The sequence below is a fragment of the Gopherus flavomarginatus genome, chromosome 17 (genome assembly GCF_025201925.1).
Source record: "Gopherus flavomarginatus isolate rGopFla2 chromosome 17, rGopFla2.mat.asm, whole genome shotgun sequence".
Taxonomy (NCBI): Eukaryota; Metazoa; Chordata; order Testudines; family Testudinidae; genus Gopherus; species Gopherus flavomarginatus.
In genome coordinates this window covers 2,942,536-2,959,334 of record NC_066633.1, presented here as the reverse complement: position 1 = coordinate 2,959,334, position 16,799 = coordinate 2,942,536, and the positions used below count along the sequence as shown (strand labels likewise).

Genomic DNA, 16,799 nt, shown 5'->3' with positions numbered 1-16,799 from the left:
GCTGATGGAGCGAGTCTGTATTTACAGGGCCAAATTGAAGGCAGTGAAATTAATCAGGTATGAATTTGGCCTAAATTGCCCAAGGGAAGGTTTTTACAAACTCAAAATATAAGTAGATATGATCACCTAATTAGGAAGATGTTACTTCCTGGGAACCAGGTGAGTTATGAAAGTAATAGAAGATGTGAGCTAGAGGTTATGGGCTTGTGAAATGCATTGGCTATTTCAATAACTGAAAATATGTGAGAGATTGTAATTGGTCCGTAGTTTGAATAACTAGTTATCCTGTGTCCCAGCTTGTTTCATTAATGCTTCAAGGTTGAGGAGGAAGGCACTTCACACTAAAATCTGTGCAATAGGAATCCAGGATTGTCACTCTGCAGCCTAGAATGTCTGAGTCAGTGTGAACTGATGAAGTAAGCTACAAGCATGGCTGAGAACTCTTTTTGTTTAGAATGTTACCAGGTTCAGTCCTCACTGAGATTTGCAGTGTGTTACCATCCAGTTTTTAAAGTTCTCAGTCATTTTGATTTTATGAATTATAGTACACCCGTGGGACAGCAAGGCCTTCAGTTGTAGTGACGTATCTATGTCAAGAGTCCAGACTATTGTGATATCAGAGGTAACTCAATCAGCCATCACCCACTACAGCTATTTTGAATGCAACAGTTCCATTGGTTGTATGAGTGAGAATGCTGAGATGATATAGCCCGTGTGTGTGACAGCATGGGCTTTGAGCTACTAGTACTTGTTATAATTCATTTCCACTCCTTTCATTTCCAACGTTCACACTCACTTGTAGACCTTGTTTCTGTTTAATTTTGCATGGCCCAGCACCTGAAAGGCCCATTGACTTACACCTGCTCAAAAGCCTACAATTTATTTGCAGCCAGAGTTTTGAATAAAAAAATTGTAGATTTAACATCAGAGGCAATTTAACATTTGTCACTTTAAGGTCATTAGTAGAAGATTAGATAGGAATGCCAAGATCAGAAAAAGAACAAGTAAAAGAGGGTTTGACAAGCAGAGAAAATAAAAAAGATAGTAACTGAGCCCTGGATGTTTTTTATAAATAGAGTGTCCGAGGATTATTGGATGTAACTGAGGATACCAGGGTATCTTGTATTTTCAGTCCCACTAAGTTGATTTGGGATAAAAATGAGTTTCACTGGTACAAGGGTTTTATTAGTAATTATTTCAAATTCCTGTCCAAAGATGCCCTGGCAAATTTATCTTTAAAAAAATACAAACTTTGGAAACAGAGTTGAAAGCTCATAGCTCCTAATATGATGGAGAACTGCAAAAGAGTTTTTAATTCTGGAATTTCATAGATCATCCTGGCTCTTCCAAAAAAGTTTTTGAATGCCTACTTTATTACTACTGTTTCTCCACTGCAGCAAATGGGTCTCTTGAGATCTCAAAGAGCTTGTTAGAGGAAAGGTATCTTATCATATTTGGAGTTGGTCTGTCAGGCAGTGGTTCAATGTGTGTCAAGTGAACATATTCAATTGATATCCTGTCACAGGATTCCTGTTTTAGTAGTGAATGTTCGTGACATCGAACTTGCGGCTTCATGTGCCATTGAATGAACCAAGTGGAGAGCGATCATTTACCATTGTTCTGTATAAGCAACATACTCCAAAAGTGCCCAGAAGGGTAGAAAAGAAGATTGTTTTCCTCAAAGTTCAAAATACATAAAATGATCACAGTAATGCCTGTCTGTTCTTTATCTGATTTTTTTGACCTTATTATGGTTCTGAAAAAGAATATTTCTTCCATAGTCTTTTGAAACCATTGCTTATTTCATAATTGTACAAACTATCTTCAATGTGTGGTTTGCCAACTTTGCTAGAGCCATTGCTCTTCACAAAGATAAACATCTGTACTTCATATAGATCAAACTCTGTTGCTCTTTAGAAAGATAATTCCTGTTTTTTTTTGTTTGTTTGTTTTTTTTGCTTGCTTTGTTACAGTGGGAACTCCATACTATATGTCCCCAGAAAGAATACATGAAAATGGCTATAACTTTAAATCTGATATCTGGTCTTTGGGCTGTTTATTGTATGAGGTAAGCATCTCTAACTTTTTCATCTTTGCATAAACAAGCACATAATAAAAGAAAACAGGAATGAATTGAAGTAAACAGTTTTAACTCAATCCTGTTTACATCCAGTTCCTGTGAAACCCTATAAAATCTTAGTTATCTTAAGTTCTTTTTGAGTATTTTAAAAAAAATAAGATATTAAACAGATTTTATTCAAAGCTGGTGTAGTGAATCACAGTAAATGTTGGAGATAAAGATAGCAGCAAGCCAATTTGTCTCATTCTTTACTCCTATAAGATGGGCAATTATTGGAAGAGTGTATTTAGAACTCTTTCCTAAATACTAGGTTTGTTTTAAAGACAGAACTTGTCATTTTAATGTTATTCGGTGTAAAGAGCAATGAGTTCTGAAGAGCTGAAATACTTTGACTTTCCAGAGCTCTTGATGAAGAAAACTACTGTGATTTTTTTTGAATGAATTTACTGTTCCCACTGGAAGGATTTAGTTGGATTTTTTTAAGTGTTTAAAGCCATGCAAAACCATGTAAGAATATAGTTTTTCAAAGCAGAGATCCTTAGTGTGAACTACATGCAGTTTTACACACTTAGTGTGTACTACATACTAGCTATATTAAGTGGTGAGAAGAAAGTTACTCTTGATACTATGATTTTGTAAGAACACTATGCCATTAGATTTTTCAGGTGTTCAGAAAAATGCTCAATTGATGGTATTTGAGATCCATAATTTTTTTTATTCATTTAAACAAATAGCAAGGTTACATTATAAATGTATGAAACAGCTTGGGGCTCAAGTGAGGGTAGACAAAATTTAGAAAGTGTCTGGTACAACTTTTTCCCCAAAAAAATTTCAGTTAAGAGCCCACTATAATGTTAAACTTTAATTGAGTATAACCCAGGGCCACTTCAAAGCTTTGGATGCTTAAGTATTTTGGTTATATTTTCCTGGTTAATTAAAGGATTGTCAAAATGAAATAATGTTTGTCATTGCAACTTTTCACAATCATGAAAAAAATCAAAATACAAGTACCTGGCATAAACTGATCAGACACTACAACAACTTTAGCTAGGTTTCTGCATAAACTAGGCAAACTCTTTACAGCTACTTTTTCTTAAAGATAATTTTATCTTAAAAGCAAACTAGGCAGCACTCTTCCCCACAAGAGTTAAGTGTTTGTTACTGTTCGTTTACTGCTGGGAAGAATATACTCATCTAGTCGCTAAATGCTTGTTTAACAAGGTAATGTCCTGTCATTAGTATATTACCAAGCCTGAGTCATACAGTTCAATAGGTGCTGATTTATTTGTTTGCAGAATGTGAAAGTGCTGTGTGGTGTGCATCTAGAGAGAGAAATATCGGTGCTGGGAAGCCAATGAAGTAAATCAATAAAATCCTGCTAGAGGGATTAAGCATCCATTGGGAGTAGCGTAGCACTGCTTGAGTCTTAACAGCTCTGTGTGTCTTACATGTGAGAACTCCAACGTCGTCTGCTTAGATGCAATTATGGCTTTGGTGTTTGTTCCTAAAAACATTCTGGGCCAAATTTATCTGCATATTGGTTTTTAGATGCCTGTCATATGGGTATCTAAACACTGACCCATACCCACCTGAAGTGGTTCTTTCCACGATAAAGAAAACGCAGATGCTCCTTAGACAGCAGCTAATGCATGTTTACCTGCTGCCCTGGTCAGGAGATATGCCACAGAGTTTAGTTAATGGAAAAACAGGAAGGCTGGATTTAGTACAAATGCAGTGAACGGCTGCAATGAATGTAAAGGCCAAGGACTGGTCTTGGTGGTCTCTAAGCAATGAGCTGCTGGACCTGCTGAAAGTAGATTTGCTTGGACAGAGATGATAGTAGTGTATCATAACAGTGACTTGTGTGTGAAATTCCATTGGGGATTAGAGGGGTGGGCTAAGGGGACACACGGGTCTGATGCTGTACACCACAGTCAATGGGGAATTGCCAGACCTTTGCCAATAATAATGCTAGCCACAGACACAAACATTCTGGCTGATCTGTTGTTGACGACTTAGATCCAGGAAGCAGATAATGTAGAAGATAATTTCCTTGGCTGCTCCTCTCTCTCAAATTGTCCTGCCAGTTTTTGGTCCCTCTCTGTGTCTCCTCGTCCACAGTATGGTGAAGCAGGACCTTGTAAGATAGCATGTGAGGCTGAGGGAAGTTGATTAAAAAGTTAGAAACGACTGCCAGAAAGGTGGAAGCAAATCTGGCAGAGCCATTTTGCCTCTAAAATCATTGTGAATAGTGCCTTTCAACTGGGGTTTGTACAGTGCACACCAGAGGTCCTAAAGGAGATATTACCTTGGAATCTGTGCGACAGCCATACAAGAAAAGCAGTTGGGAAACTAATATTTATGTAGAGGGAGAAAGTGTTCAGTCAATCAGTAAAATGGAGCTTTAAAACAGCATAAGCTCACTATAAGAACCCATTTCTTTTCAGAGCTGGAAAATCCTCTAATCACACCATTTCAATATCTATTTAGCAATGAGAAAATAGGTGCGTGTTAGCATTTGTTTAAGATGTGTCAAAAGCTGACCTGAGCATGCTGCCTACTTGGCAATGTGGCCACATGGGAAAGGGCTTTTAACCTCATAAAAAAGCTGTGCTAACCCGTGTTCCCTCTAATGTTTCTCATGCATGTGCAGAATGAATTTTGTTATGTGCGCCAATATGGAGGTCGTGTGTGACACATCATCTTTATATTGGTGCACATAACAAAATTAATGTGGCGGGGGTGGGCTCAGGGTTGGGGTGTAGGGGAGAGGGCTTCGGCTGGGAGTGCAGACTGTGGGGTGGGGTTGAGGGTTGGCGGGGAGTTAGGTCTCCGGCTGGGGGGAGTGGGCTCTGGGATGGGGCCGGGGATGAAGGGCTTGGGGTGCAGACTTCCCTGGGGCTACAGCAAGGAGAGAGGACTCCCCACAGCAGCATCTGGGCTGCAGGGGAGAGGTGTCTATCCCCGCTGCGGCAGCTCCAGGGCTGGGGCCGTGGGATAGGCACCTCTCCCCTGGCTGCAGCAGGGCCGGGGCTAAGTTGGGGCCGGAGCAGGGGCACCTCTTCCCCTGGGCTGGGGCTGGGGCTGGGGCTGGGGCTGGCAGGGAGAGGCGCCTTTCCTCGCCTCAGCCCTGAGTGCCTGTGCGGCACTTAATAGATTGCTGCATGGCTGCACAGCTTAGAGGGAACTTAGGTGCTAACATCAGTGTGTGATAGCCTCGTACTGGAAAAGGAGGAAAGCAGCAACTTGATTCAAGGCTCTTATTATCATAAACAATTGTGGAAATGTACTCCAGCTGAGTGAAAAGTTCGTGGGTCCATGCTTAAAATTCATGTGACCTCTAGGAAAGGAATACAAATGACTTGGAATTTATTCAGAGTCCTAAAGCAACAGCAGCAACATACTTTAACAGAGGGTAATTAACTATAGGAACAACTTATCAGAAGTTGTGGTGGATTTCACTGGAAATTTTGAAATCAAGATTTAGATGTTTTTCTACAAGATGAGCTTTAGTTCAAAGAGAAATTAATTCAGGGACATCCTATGGCCGTGTTGTGCAGGAGATCACACCAGATGAACACATTAGTCCCTTCTGGACTTATAGCCAATGAATCTACAAACCAATTAAAAAAGCCTACTGCTTTACATGCATGGAACCTTAGTATCTAAAGATTTTAGTAATATACACAATGGAACTATCAAGTGTAGCGGTATCTAAAAGGTGTGTATGGTGTTTCCATCATCTGAAATGCATCCCAGAGACTACTCTTTATAGGTTTATTGTGAAGGAAACTTGGGGTTTTAAGAATTTAATTATTTATTTACATTAAATATAGCTGGAATTGTACAGATTTGACGTGAAACTGAGATTTCCAGTAAAGGCGTTGCTCAGTTGAAGCTTTGCTGACTTTTATTTTTACCATTAGCCCTACTGGTGACAAGAACAATATTGACAGTAACCTAAGTTAAATGCTGTTACCCCATCACTGATCAGTGTTCAAAGTGAGTTGTCAATCAGACTGCTTTAAGTTTGTTCCTAGGTACAAGTTCTGCTGTAGAGAAGATCTCGAATTTTGTTTGGAGAGATGTATTTACCCTTATGCTAAGATATAGTTTTGCTGCACAATAGTGTCCTCTCATGGCATAGTAGTCTAAGAGTCCTAGCATGCTAGCTTACTTGGTAAAATAAATATGCTTTTGTGGTGGTAATAGTATAATCATGTGTGTGCAAGATGTGGCTTGAAAAGCATTTTTGTATTTGCTGTCTACATAGGAAACCCATAAGTTGTGGACAAGGTCTGATATTTTGACACTGCAAGAAATATTGGCCAGTTACCATTTGATTTCAGTGAATAAAAAGTTATTCTTTTTAGACATTTTAAACTTTGTTTAGATTATGTGAAAAATCAAATCTATAATCTCTTTGAAGGATCTTTATTTTAGTCATGCCAATTTCTTGTAATAAAAAACTTTTCTTTTCTCATTGGGCTAAAAAGTGGAAAAATAATGATGTTTGGCTGGTTATGAATCACTTCTGATATCTCTTTTCAGACTTTATTTTGGAGATAAACTCAAGAGAGATTTAATGTACAAATTACCTTCAGAGATGTGCATGTCAGTTGGAATTCACTTGAGTAATACTGGGGGAGGGTGTTGTTATGTCATATAGTACCATCTGACTGTGACATTTAAAATCGCACATTGATTTTTATTAAATCTTATCAAAATAGTGGGAGGTGTCTTCATTCCCCACTTCCCTTGGAAATCTGTCATCCAGATAACTTCAGGGGGATAAAAATAAGTTCTCAGTTTCCAGAATGTAGCCACAAGCGATGGCTTTAGCACTTTTAACAAGATGATAAATTTAAACACTAACAGGATTTCATATTTTTTAAACCAGTCATGCGGTGTGGTGGTCAATTTTAAATGGAGATCCGGCCATTCTGCTGTAATTGTTCTAACCAAAATGTCAAAAGCAAACCCAAATGTGGCATCACAAACTGTTGTTAGCAGTACATTTGGAATGCCTGCACTCACAGTCCTCCAGCTCACATTCTTGGCCGTTTTAGTCAGAATTTATAAGGCACCTTCTTTTTCAGTTTTAATTTTCTATTTGCCAGTCTTGAAAAGAACATGAGCGTTGTGCTCATTTTTTGTTTTACTTTGCATATGACTATGTAAGGAGCTACAGACAGGGATTTTAATTGTAATTGAAAGATCTTCAGATTTCCAGGAATTATTGACACTCTATTGAACTCTAGGAGACCAATCTTGTATGGTTTTGGCTAGCGTTTTCCTGACTCTGCTTTGTGTTTGTAACACACAGATCATCACCGTAACTCAGAGGAACCATGGAATCTATGCTCCCTTTTTTTATTTTAAATTAATAGTGCCAGTTTGCTCTTTGAAGATACTGTTTATCACTGATGACATTTAAGATTATACAGTGTATACTGATAATTTGTGAAACTCTGAACCACAAAAACATACAAAATAGACACTGACTAACGATTCTTATCTATGTGCATCATGTACACCTCTTATGTTCTCCCAGCCTGTGCTTGCTGTCTGTTCACTAGGCATATCTAGCTGGCTGCCGCTACAGGGGGACATCATGTTGAATTTCACAGTACCAATGAAATCTAGTTCTGCAAACATTCCTAACTACCTTACACAAAGTAGCTACAGCTGGAAATCTACAGAAAAGTGAAGCTGGGATTTTCAAAGGAGCTTGAGGGAATTGGGCACCTAACACCTATTGAATTTCAGAGTAATTTTAGGTACCTTGAATATCCCACCTGAGTTGCCATATGTAAGCATGTTTGGACATCTGACATATGACAGTGTAAGAACTACCTGAGATATATTTAAACTTGAAAATGTATCACTGTTTCTCTAAGTTGACAATGGAACTCTTTCCCATTAATATCTGGCAAATTAGTGAGTGATGTACCAATAAAAATTGTGGCTACAGTCCCACAAAATGTACTTAGTCTTTTTATTTTCCCAAGTATACTTTAATTTTAATTATTTGTCCTGCTCTGCTAATACATGGGACATATTTTATATATAAGTGAACTCGTAGTAAAATGCACTGCAGAATCCTGCTGTTTATAAACAAAACAAACAAACAAACAAAACAAAAAAAAACTTTGCTGGAAATGGAGTGACTCCACCAGTTTTGTTGCGAGAATGATCTGGTTTGTGTATTGGTGAGGTTTGACTGAGTTAAAAACCTTCTATTAACTGCACAGAGCAAGACCGAAAGCAAGTCTTCAAAACCTGATGTAATTCATGTGCTGCACCTCTGGCCTCAAATCACTAATAATCTGTCAATGTATGTATCTAAACTACAGAATTTCAGAGCAGAGTGTCTTGAGTTGTTTTTTTGTTTGTGTTTAAGTACTTCTGGGAGCTTGCTGTGTGTGTCAGCAACAAGATGATATTCTTTGGATAGCTTTCACAGTGCATGATAATGAGCAAAAGACTAACAATTATCAAATAGCCCCTTATTAAAACCATAGCGAGAAGCATCAACTTCAGCCGGCGTTAATATGAAAGGCTTGCCGTTTTGATGCAGCTTGCGGCAAAATGTTTTAAAAGATCTTCTAACCAGAGTAGATAGTATCACCAATGATCCAATAGCGCTTCTTTAGGAGGAGGTGTTACTCTGCTGTGTGGTGTGGCATGTGACAGTTAGTGAGAGTGACAAGAAGCACTTGAAGGACGTTATGGAGTAGTAAGCAGATGGGGCACTGTGTGGGCTGCATGCTGAGGTGACATGCCTCTTGCTTACTGAGCCTCTCTGCAGCTCATGGTTTTCCCTTTGAAGACAATTCTTATTAGTGCTATTGTTTCCCTAATATGTAAATGGCGAATTTCATTTGTTCCTGTTCCTGGAGACAGTTGTAACGGTGAACAGTCTTGGGCTTGCGCCTGACATTGCCAGAACATACTCTGGATCGTGGGCTTGTTGTTTTTGAATCGTGGTTTGAGAGAGAGCGCAAAAAGGTACTCAACTCACAATGTTTACTTTAAATAGGTATTATTTATTCATGCCATATTTTGTAAGTGCACAAACACACGTCTCTTCATGGCTGCTGTTCTGGGGCTCAGCATTTAAAGTTCATTTAGAGCTCTCAGTTAAGGACTTGCAGCATAAGTGATTTCCTCCCACAAAGATGCAATTTCTTTTTTGAGACCTAATTACATTTTATATGTATATACTCTCCAAACATCATGTGTGTATCTTAGCTCCTCAAAAACCCTCCATTGTGTTATCCTGGCTGCTTCAATCTTCCATTTATCTCCATGAAAAAAAGTATGTTTGACTAAATTGAGATGTGGGGCTCATGAATCAAACAAACTAAAATGAAAAAAATAAGCTGCTAAGGAAAAGACACAGTAGTCTGGTTACAAAAGCTTTTTAGAATTCTCTTCCCTAAACAATACGTGGCTTTGCTTTGTTTAAAAAAAATCAAGTGGAATGTTCATATTTATAAGACTTTGAATTTTCAGTAGCAACTTGTTGTCCAGAAAGCATGAATTTACTCTTTGCAACAGTCCACTCAAAATTTAGCAGGCACAGAGAGCAAATATGCTCTGTTCTGATCAGGATTGTAACTGAAGTAGACTGAAACTGTAACATGCATCAAAGGCAAAACAGCTTTTACTTTTAAAAAATTATAATTTTTATGATAGGTTATCATATTCCACTTCATGCAATTGGCTTAGAACAATAATTTTCCTGCAGCACTGAAATCTCATTTCCTTGTTTAAGGAACATTGATATTTATAATCTTTTGGTGTACATCTGGAATCGCTGCCCATCCGCATTCACAGGGTCCCACATGTAAGACATTTTAGGAAAAAATAATTACAGTGCTGAGGAAAAACACAGAAGCCTCTCCTGTGTAATGAGGACCAGGAAAGTGTAATGAGTGTTCATTGATCATTTGAAGAAAGTGGTGGGAGGTGTTTGGTCTGTGAATCTCTATTCTGCTCGGCACGGGTGTTTTCTTTGGTTACAAGAATTATCACTCACCCCTTGGGGACACCAGGAAACCAGTTTAGCTGCCTGAGACCTCTGTGTGTGTGTCCCTGCAGCATGGTAAACCAGAGTTGCAGCCTTCTGAATAGGGGCCAGGCAGAGGTCTGACTTCACTGTGCAAATACCAAGTGTCGTGCCTTTCATGTGGACAGGATGCTCTGTGACTCGACATGATTTGCAGATTGCTGCTGCCTGACACAGCTTTTGTTTGCTTATGTCCACTGCATAGGGCTGATGAGGTAACGGCAGGTATGCTGTACATCTGGTAATAGGTACTTGTCAGTGTACAAACCGATGTCTCAAAGAGCAACAGTCTCAGTTGGTGTTCACTGTCAGAGAGCAACAGTATCAATCATTTGTGCACTGTCACAGCAAAACTTTCTATTGCAAATCAGCAGTACTGGGAGCTACTGAACCTTCACAGTTTAAAACTATCTTCCATTTTTCTTTACAGATGGCAGCTCTTCAGAGTCCTTTCTATGGAGATAAAATGAATCTGTTTTCTCTTTGTCAAAAGATAGAACAATGTGACTACCCCCCCCTTCCACCTGAACATTATTCTGAAAAGGTAAGTTGGGCATGTGATGCTTAGATTGGAAAGTGGTGACCCATGGAGGTAAAATAACTGACCCCAGGGTGGGGCAGTGTGTGTGGGGAAGTGTTTTCTGGCCGTATCTGAAGTGGACCCTTCCCCCCCCAACACCTGAAAAGAATTGGGGATGTCTAAATAGGATTCCCTAGATTAGCTTACAGCTGGCCAAAACACCTCTCACCATGGTATCCAAGCACCGGCAAAGTAAATAGAGCCCAATGGGGGACAAAAGGAAGTTTCCAGTAACGAGGAACGGTCTGATCTGGAGCAGTCCTGCACTAGCAAAACACAATGACCAAACCTGGGGAAAACCTGACACCTCTCCCTACAATAACATACCATAAAACAGTGTTTAAATTTAGTCTATAAAGTCCTCAGTTTGTTTAAATGTATAACAAGGGAAAAATTATACTAAAAGGAGGAAGGGAAGTGATTAGCCTAGTACAATAAGCATCCAAGCAGGAGCCATATGGGGGCTTTTTAACGTCTGGTTAATTTTATTGCTATGAAAGCAAGAGACGGGAAGCAGTGGCTGGACCGAGCTATATCACAAGCTGCTGTGCATGCCCACCCCTTTGCCATTGTGCTTAAATCCAATTGCCACCACCCCCTTCTTCAGCAGTGGACCTTTTATGACAGTTGTGTGGCACTTTTTGCGATGTGGCCAAATGTCAGCTAGACTGAAGCCCACCAAATCCATTTCACGTGGACCTAAATCAGACAGGAAACCAAGTCTCCTGGTAAGTGTGTTAATTGCCCTGAAACAACCAGTTCTTTTCCTCCATTTCTTCTTTCAGAAATAGCTGCCTAGTATTTGAAAGGAAGTTGTTAAGGTAATTGAGTGTCCAACCAGTTTTTCAGTAAAAGCAGAGCTCTGTGCAGTGAGAGACAGGATACAGGGGACACAAAATCCAGGGCAGCTAGCAGACAGTCTGTGTGTGTTCTAAGGTTCTTCCCCAGAAGGGGACTGTGGGGATGCTCAAAACATCTTTGTTATTGGGTTGCACAATGGTGGCTAGTGTGCCTGGTAGAAATGGGAAGCAACAAACTAAATAGATGCAGCTGATCTGGAGAACTCAGCCTGTGTGTGTCTTTCCAGGGATTAGAGAAATATCCCCACCCAGTTTTACATACTCGCGAACTGGTTAGAGGTAACAGGATGCTGGAGGAAGGAAGGAGTTGGGATGTTCATAAAACAAAGGGGGTTGGAAATCAGTGTTGCATATTCAAAAAACAGGGCATCCATACAGTAACTAGCAACCTCTAATCCTCACCTCCCCTGTTGTGTTTGTGGTATACGCCAATCTCCCTGTAACCGCTGTAGAAAGCGGACACAACAAAATAAATGAAACTGGCTTGAGAGCACTTTAATTGGGAACCAGTTCACTTGCACATCCTCTTAAGCTGCTGACATTTGGCTCCTAGGGAAAGATACCATGCCAGATTTGTGCACAAAGTATTGGGAAATAGTACCAGACAAAACTGAGCAGCTTGGGTCTGGCTCCGACTCCATTGCACACAGCAGCTTTCGTGAAATGAAGTGTGCACGTCTGGAAATATTCAGTGTGTGCTGGTTGCAGGGTTATTTCTCTCTGGATGGATGCAGCTCACTCCCTGTAACGTTAATGGGAGGCACAGGCCTGGAGGGGACAGACCCCTCAACCTGCCAAGCCAGTAGATTTTTTTCCCTTACTGAAGACTTGGATCGGCTGCAGTGAGGTGCTGTTAGTGAAAGAAGCACGTGTGGGAGGTGTCAGTCACCGAGGGGAGACGAAACTCTTAGGGACTTCCGATAATTTCACATTACTCACCAGAATTTGAGCTTGTGTGTTTAAAGCATGACATTTCTCATAGGACAGCATCTCTCCAGCTGGACTAGCATGGTGCTGTCTCCTTGAGCCTGTAGGCAGAGGCTCTGTCTGTGCTAGAGAGCTGAACCATTCCTAACTCAACCGGTGGGATAGAACCAGCTCTGACTCTCATGGTACACAGCATCCAACCAGCCATTTCCATTTCAGTACCATCTGGATATCTATTGCAAAGTGCCTTACAGAAGCAATGGATTCTGGGAGGTTTCAAAAGGCACTACTGTAGTCAAAGCAGATGTGCAGTCAGATAAGAATGTACATGTGCAATCAGTTCCCCCACCTTTTCAGGTGAAGGATAATACACACACGCTGCTTTCTTTCAGAGCATCTGTTCTAAGCATTAACCTCCTACCCTGAGTTGTGAGTCAGCAAGTCTGTCACAAACAACTGGCTTATTTCTCAGTTGTCCTGCTGCGTGGGCAAGAAATATAGCCATAATGTCCTGACCATAACAGACTCTAAATGCTGGCCGTCTGGTGTGCACATGCATGGTAGGAAGGGGCACTGTGTTCCTGAAGAGACACCAGAGCTTCTGGTTTTCATGCAGTTTGCATTCTTGCTAAGCAACCAACTTAAAAAAAATGGTAAACTGGTCTAGAAAGTGCTGTTTTTCCAGACAGCCTTCATCAAGAGTCATTTCCATTTGCTGTGCTATTGTAGCATGCACTTCATGATATGCCTGCTGGCAGTAGGAATTAGTAATTGTAAAGACAGGAAACACATCTGTCAACTTACACTGTCTGTTTGCTTCCCTCTGGCACTGCTAAAGAGTGTGTGTAGTATAGTGATACAATCCAGGGTGAGAAGGATGGTTTAAATCTCAAACGCACCAGGTCCCAGAGAACTAGACTACAGCTGGTGTTCATACACTTAACTGAATGCTTGACGAAGTCTGAGAGAGGGCTAGGCCTTTGGCTTTGGCTTATTTCACTGTATTAGTTGCTGCTGTTACATGAAGCCACAAAGCTTAATTTTTTTATGCTGGAACATGACTATAGTCTGAGCCGTGTTTGCTTTAGTTCTTACAGTATGAAATATCCAAGTGGTGACAATGTCAGAGTGAATGGCCGGGGTGGGAGCACATGGACTTCCTAAACCAACCAAGCACAAAGTGAAGATGGTTCAGGAAGCAGGCCGCCACAATAGTCTCTCCTGAAAATGCTGTAGCTATGGGAGAAATCTGCAGAATAAGAGGCCTCATACAGAGCTTGTTCTAGCAATAATCATGGTGTCAGAGGACAAAATGGGTGACTTAGTTATTTTGTATTTGAATACATGCACTCTTCTTCCAGAGCAAATGGCTGTTCTGCTCGCTCAGATTCAGCCTCAGAGAGTAATTTCTTGAGCCTGGTCTAATATTGTCACTGCCTGTTGGCCTGTGAGCAATGTGAAAAAGCAGCCTGCATATCCTCACACGCTGAGGGTAAGAGTTGAGATGAGGCTGACTAGACTCTCTTTTGCCTGTGCCATGAGGCTGAATGTTTCTCAGTCATCCTCAGGAGGTAATGGCAAATCTCCCTTTTGCCTCTCTAATACCGATCTTGAAGCTAAGGTTGAGCTCTGCTAATGTGTTACACTGCAGGCTGATTCTTAATCCCCTGAATCTCTCACTTACAGCATGCTCTCAGCTCCAAATAAAATGAATAAGCTTGAGTAGTTAGAGAAAAGTGCCCTGCTTTAATAAAGCTTCTTAAAATGAATTGTGGCTTTTTAAAGGTAAGCCATCCAACTATTTTCTCTTGTCATGATAGACTCCCTCCCTAAAACAGAAAACTAGAAATTGCCATAGTTCTCTGAACATCCACTCAATGTGCAGTGGCAGTCAAAAGTGTGAACAGAATGTTGGGAATAATTAAAAAAGGGATAGATAATAGGACATAAAATATCATGTTGCCTCTATATAACTCCACGTATGCCCACATCTTGAATACTGTGTGCAGATGTGGTTGCCCCATCTCAAAAAAGATATATTAGAATTGGAAAAGATTCAGAAAGGGGCAACAAAAATGATTAGGGGTCTGGAACAGCTTCTGTATGAGGAGAGATTAATAAGACTGGGATTTTTCAGCTTGGAAAAGAGACGGCTAAGGGAAGATATGATTGAGGTCTATAAAATCATGACTGGGGTAGAGAAAGTAGAGAAGGAAGCATTGTTTACTACTTCTCATAACACAAGAACTCTAGGGGTCACCAAATGAAATTAATAGGCAGCAGGTTTAAAACAAACAAAAGGAAGTATTTCTTCACACAACGCACAGTTAACCTGTGGAACTCTTTGCCAGAGGATGTTGTGAAGGCCAAGACCATAACAGGGTTCAAAAAAGAACTAGATAAGTTCATGGAGGATAGGTCCATCAGTGGTGTCCCTAGCCTCTGTTTGCCAGAAGCTGGGAATGAGCAACAGGGAATGGATCTCTTGATGATTACTTGTTCTGTTCATTCTCTCTGATGCACCTGACACTGGCCACTGTCGGAAGACAGGATACCGGGCTAGATGGACCTTTGATCTGACCCAGTAGGGTCATTCTTATGTTCCAACTCCCCAGGCTGTTTGCTGAAGGGAATTTGATCAAGTCATTTCAAACACTTATTTGCAGTGATTATCAAGGCTTCATCTATGACCCATGTGTAGATAAGAATGGAAGTTGTACATAGCTCTTGCATGCTAGGATGGTTGTTGGAGAAAATCTTTCCCTCTCCATCATTCTGAATTTGAGCAGCATAATTTACCCTAACAAAAGGCAGCAGATTGATTTCACATAACTTTACATTGACTGCTTAGAATGTATTAAAATAATAAAGAGGTTGGCATCATCTGAGATTAATAAAATACCATCCATTTTATAATTCAAGGTACATGCACATGCTAAGACTTTATGATTAGCTGTTATCAGATGTAAACAGCATACATGTTTTTATCCCCAAAAGAGAGAGTCAGAGGGTCCATGGAGTTCACTATAGACTTTACTACTCATTTTAGTGAAAAGTGATCAGATACTCTAGTACTGTGGCCATAGGAAAGATGACAAAGATTACCATCCTCCTCTTTCCCACCCACCCCAATCATAGGTAGCAAGGCTACATCAGTACCTGTAGTTTAATCAGTCTGTTTTGGCACTTTTCCCTTGTGGAGTGTCTCCCTTGTATAAACACGATCATTGTTCACCCTGTACTACTGTGCTACCATTCCTAGTGTTGTAATCTGCTTCAGGCCCAGAAAGAATTGTCATTTTACAGGACTTTGCAACACTCAGAAGTGAAAACCTCAATTGGGTAAATCCAGTAATGCAGCTGAAGCAGTGTGCTTGATGGCTGTACGGTCATGCTTTTAATTACCATTAAAATAATTGGCACTGTGGCTACTGAGAGGATGTGAGAAGATCAGAGGCTCAAGGCTGTTTCTCCCCATGCCTCGGGGGTACGAGCAGCTTTCAGTGTCTGTATAATTAAAAGCTACAATCTTTCATGTGTACAATAAAGAGGCTGGGGAGGTAGGGAGACTCTGGTCCTTCTGCATTTTATTACTTATAATCAGTGACCCATCTCTTTTCTCCATTAAGGTCCTGGAGTCAAGAGTGTCATTGTCACGCTGCTGTGTCTCGCACAGCTAGTGCTCTATCTTATGTCTAAGGATCTCAAAGTGCTTTTCAAAACTTAACTCACTCTTGAACTGGCTAACTAACTGCCACTGATTTGCTGCTAGGATGCAATGCAGGATCATTATACAGAAGTGTGTCCTGAACAGAAATTCCTTGAATTGAAGACCACAGTTCACTTCCATTTCTCCATCTTCACCAGCAAGTCGGATCGTGTCATCTCCGTCAGACTTGCATTTTTGGGCTCATTTTCTGTTTTTTTCCTGTCTTTCCCTTGCGTCCAAATCCTGATCATTCAGTCTGTGCCCCCCTCGCCCCGCCCCTTATCTTTACATATCCAGTTTGAGTTCCTTGTCCTCACTGTTAAAGCTCAGTTCTACTCTGCTACGTCATCCCTACTGATGTTTCACCTACTCTGCCTGCCTTATTGAACCCTTCATCGCCTCCTCCCTCCCATTCATGATTCAGTTTCTCACCTCCTGTACACAGAGCAAACACTCACTCCTCCTTCAGGCACCTGCTCACTTCTCCCAGGTAGCCATCTTAGTCAGAATGGGTCCAAAAGCTGTTACTAAATGCACCAGCTTGGTACAGAATATTAGACTTTGGTGCT

General features: G+C 40.6%; 2 protein-coding genes across 3 annotated transcripts in view; one reads left to right on the top strand and one right to left on the bottom strand.

Moving 5' to 3' along the window:
* PSMB7 (proteasome 20S subunit beta 7) overlaps positions 1-16,799 on the bottom strand; it is a 563,007-nt gene that overhangs the window by 505,960 nt on the left and 40,248 nt on the right. The window lies entirely within an intron of this gene.
* Positions 1-16,799, top strand: part of NEK6 (NIMA related kinase 6) — an 83,218-nt gene that overhangs the window by 64,140 nt on the left and 2,279 nt on the right. For both annotated transcript variants that reach the window (XM_050926274.1, XM_050926273.1), the window contains exons 8-9: positions 1,974-2,068; positions 10,585-10,698. In XM_050926274.1, coding sequence (XP_050782231.1) covers positions 1,974-2,068; positions 10,585-10,698 — 209 coding nt within the window. The remainder of the gene's footprint in view (positions 1-1,973; positions 2,069-10,584; positions 10,699-16,799) is intronic.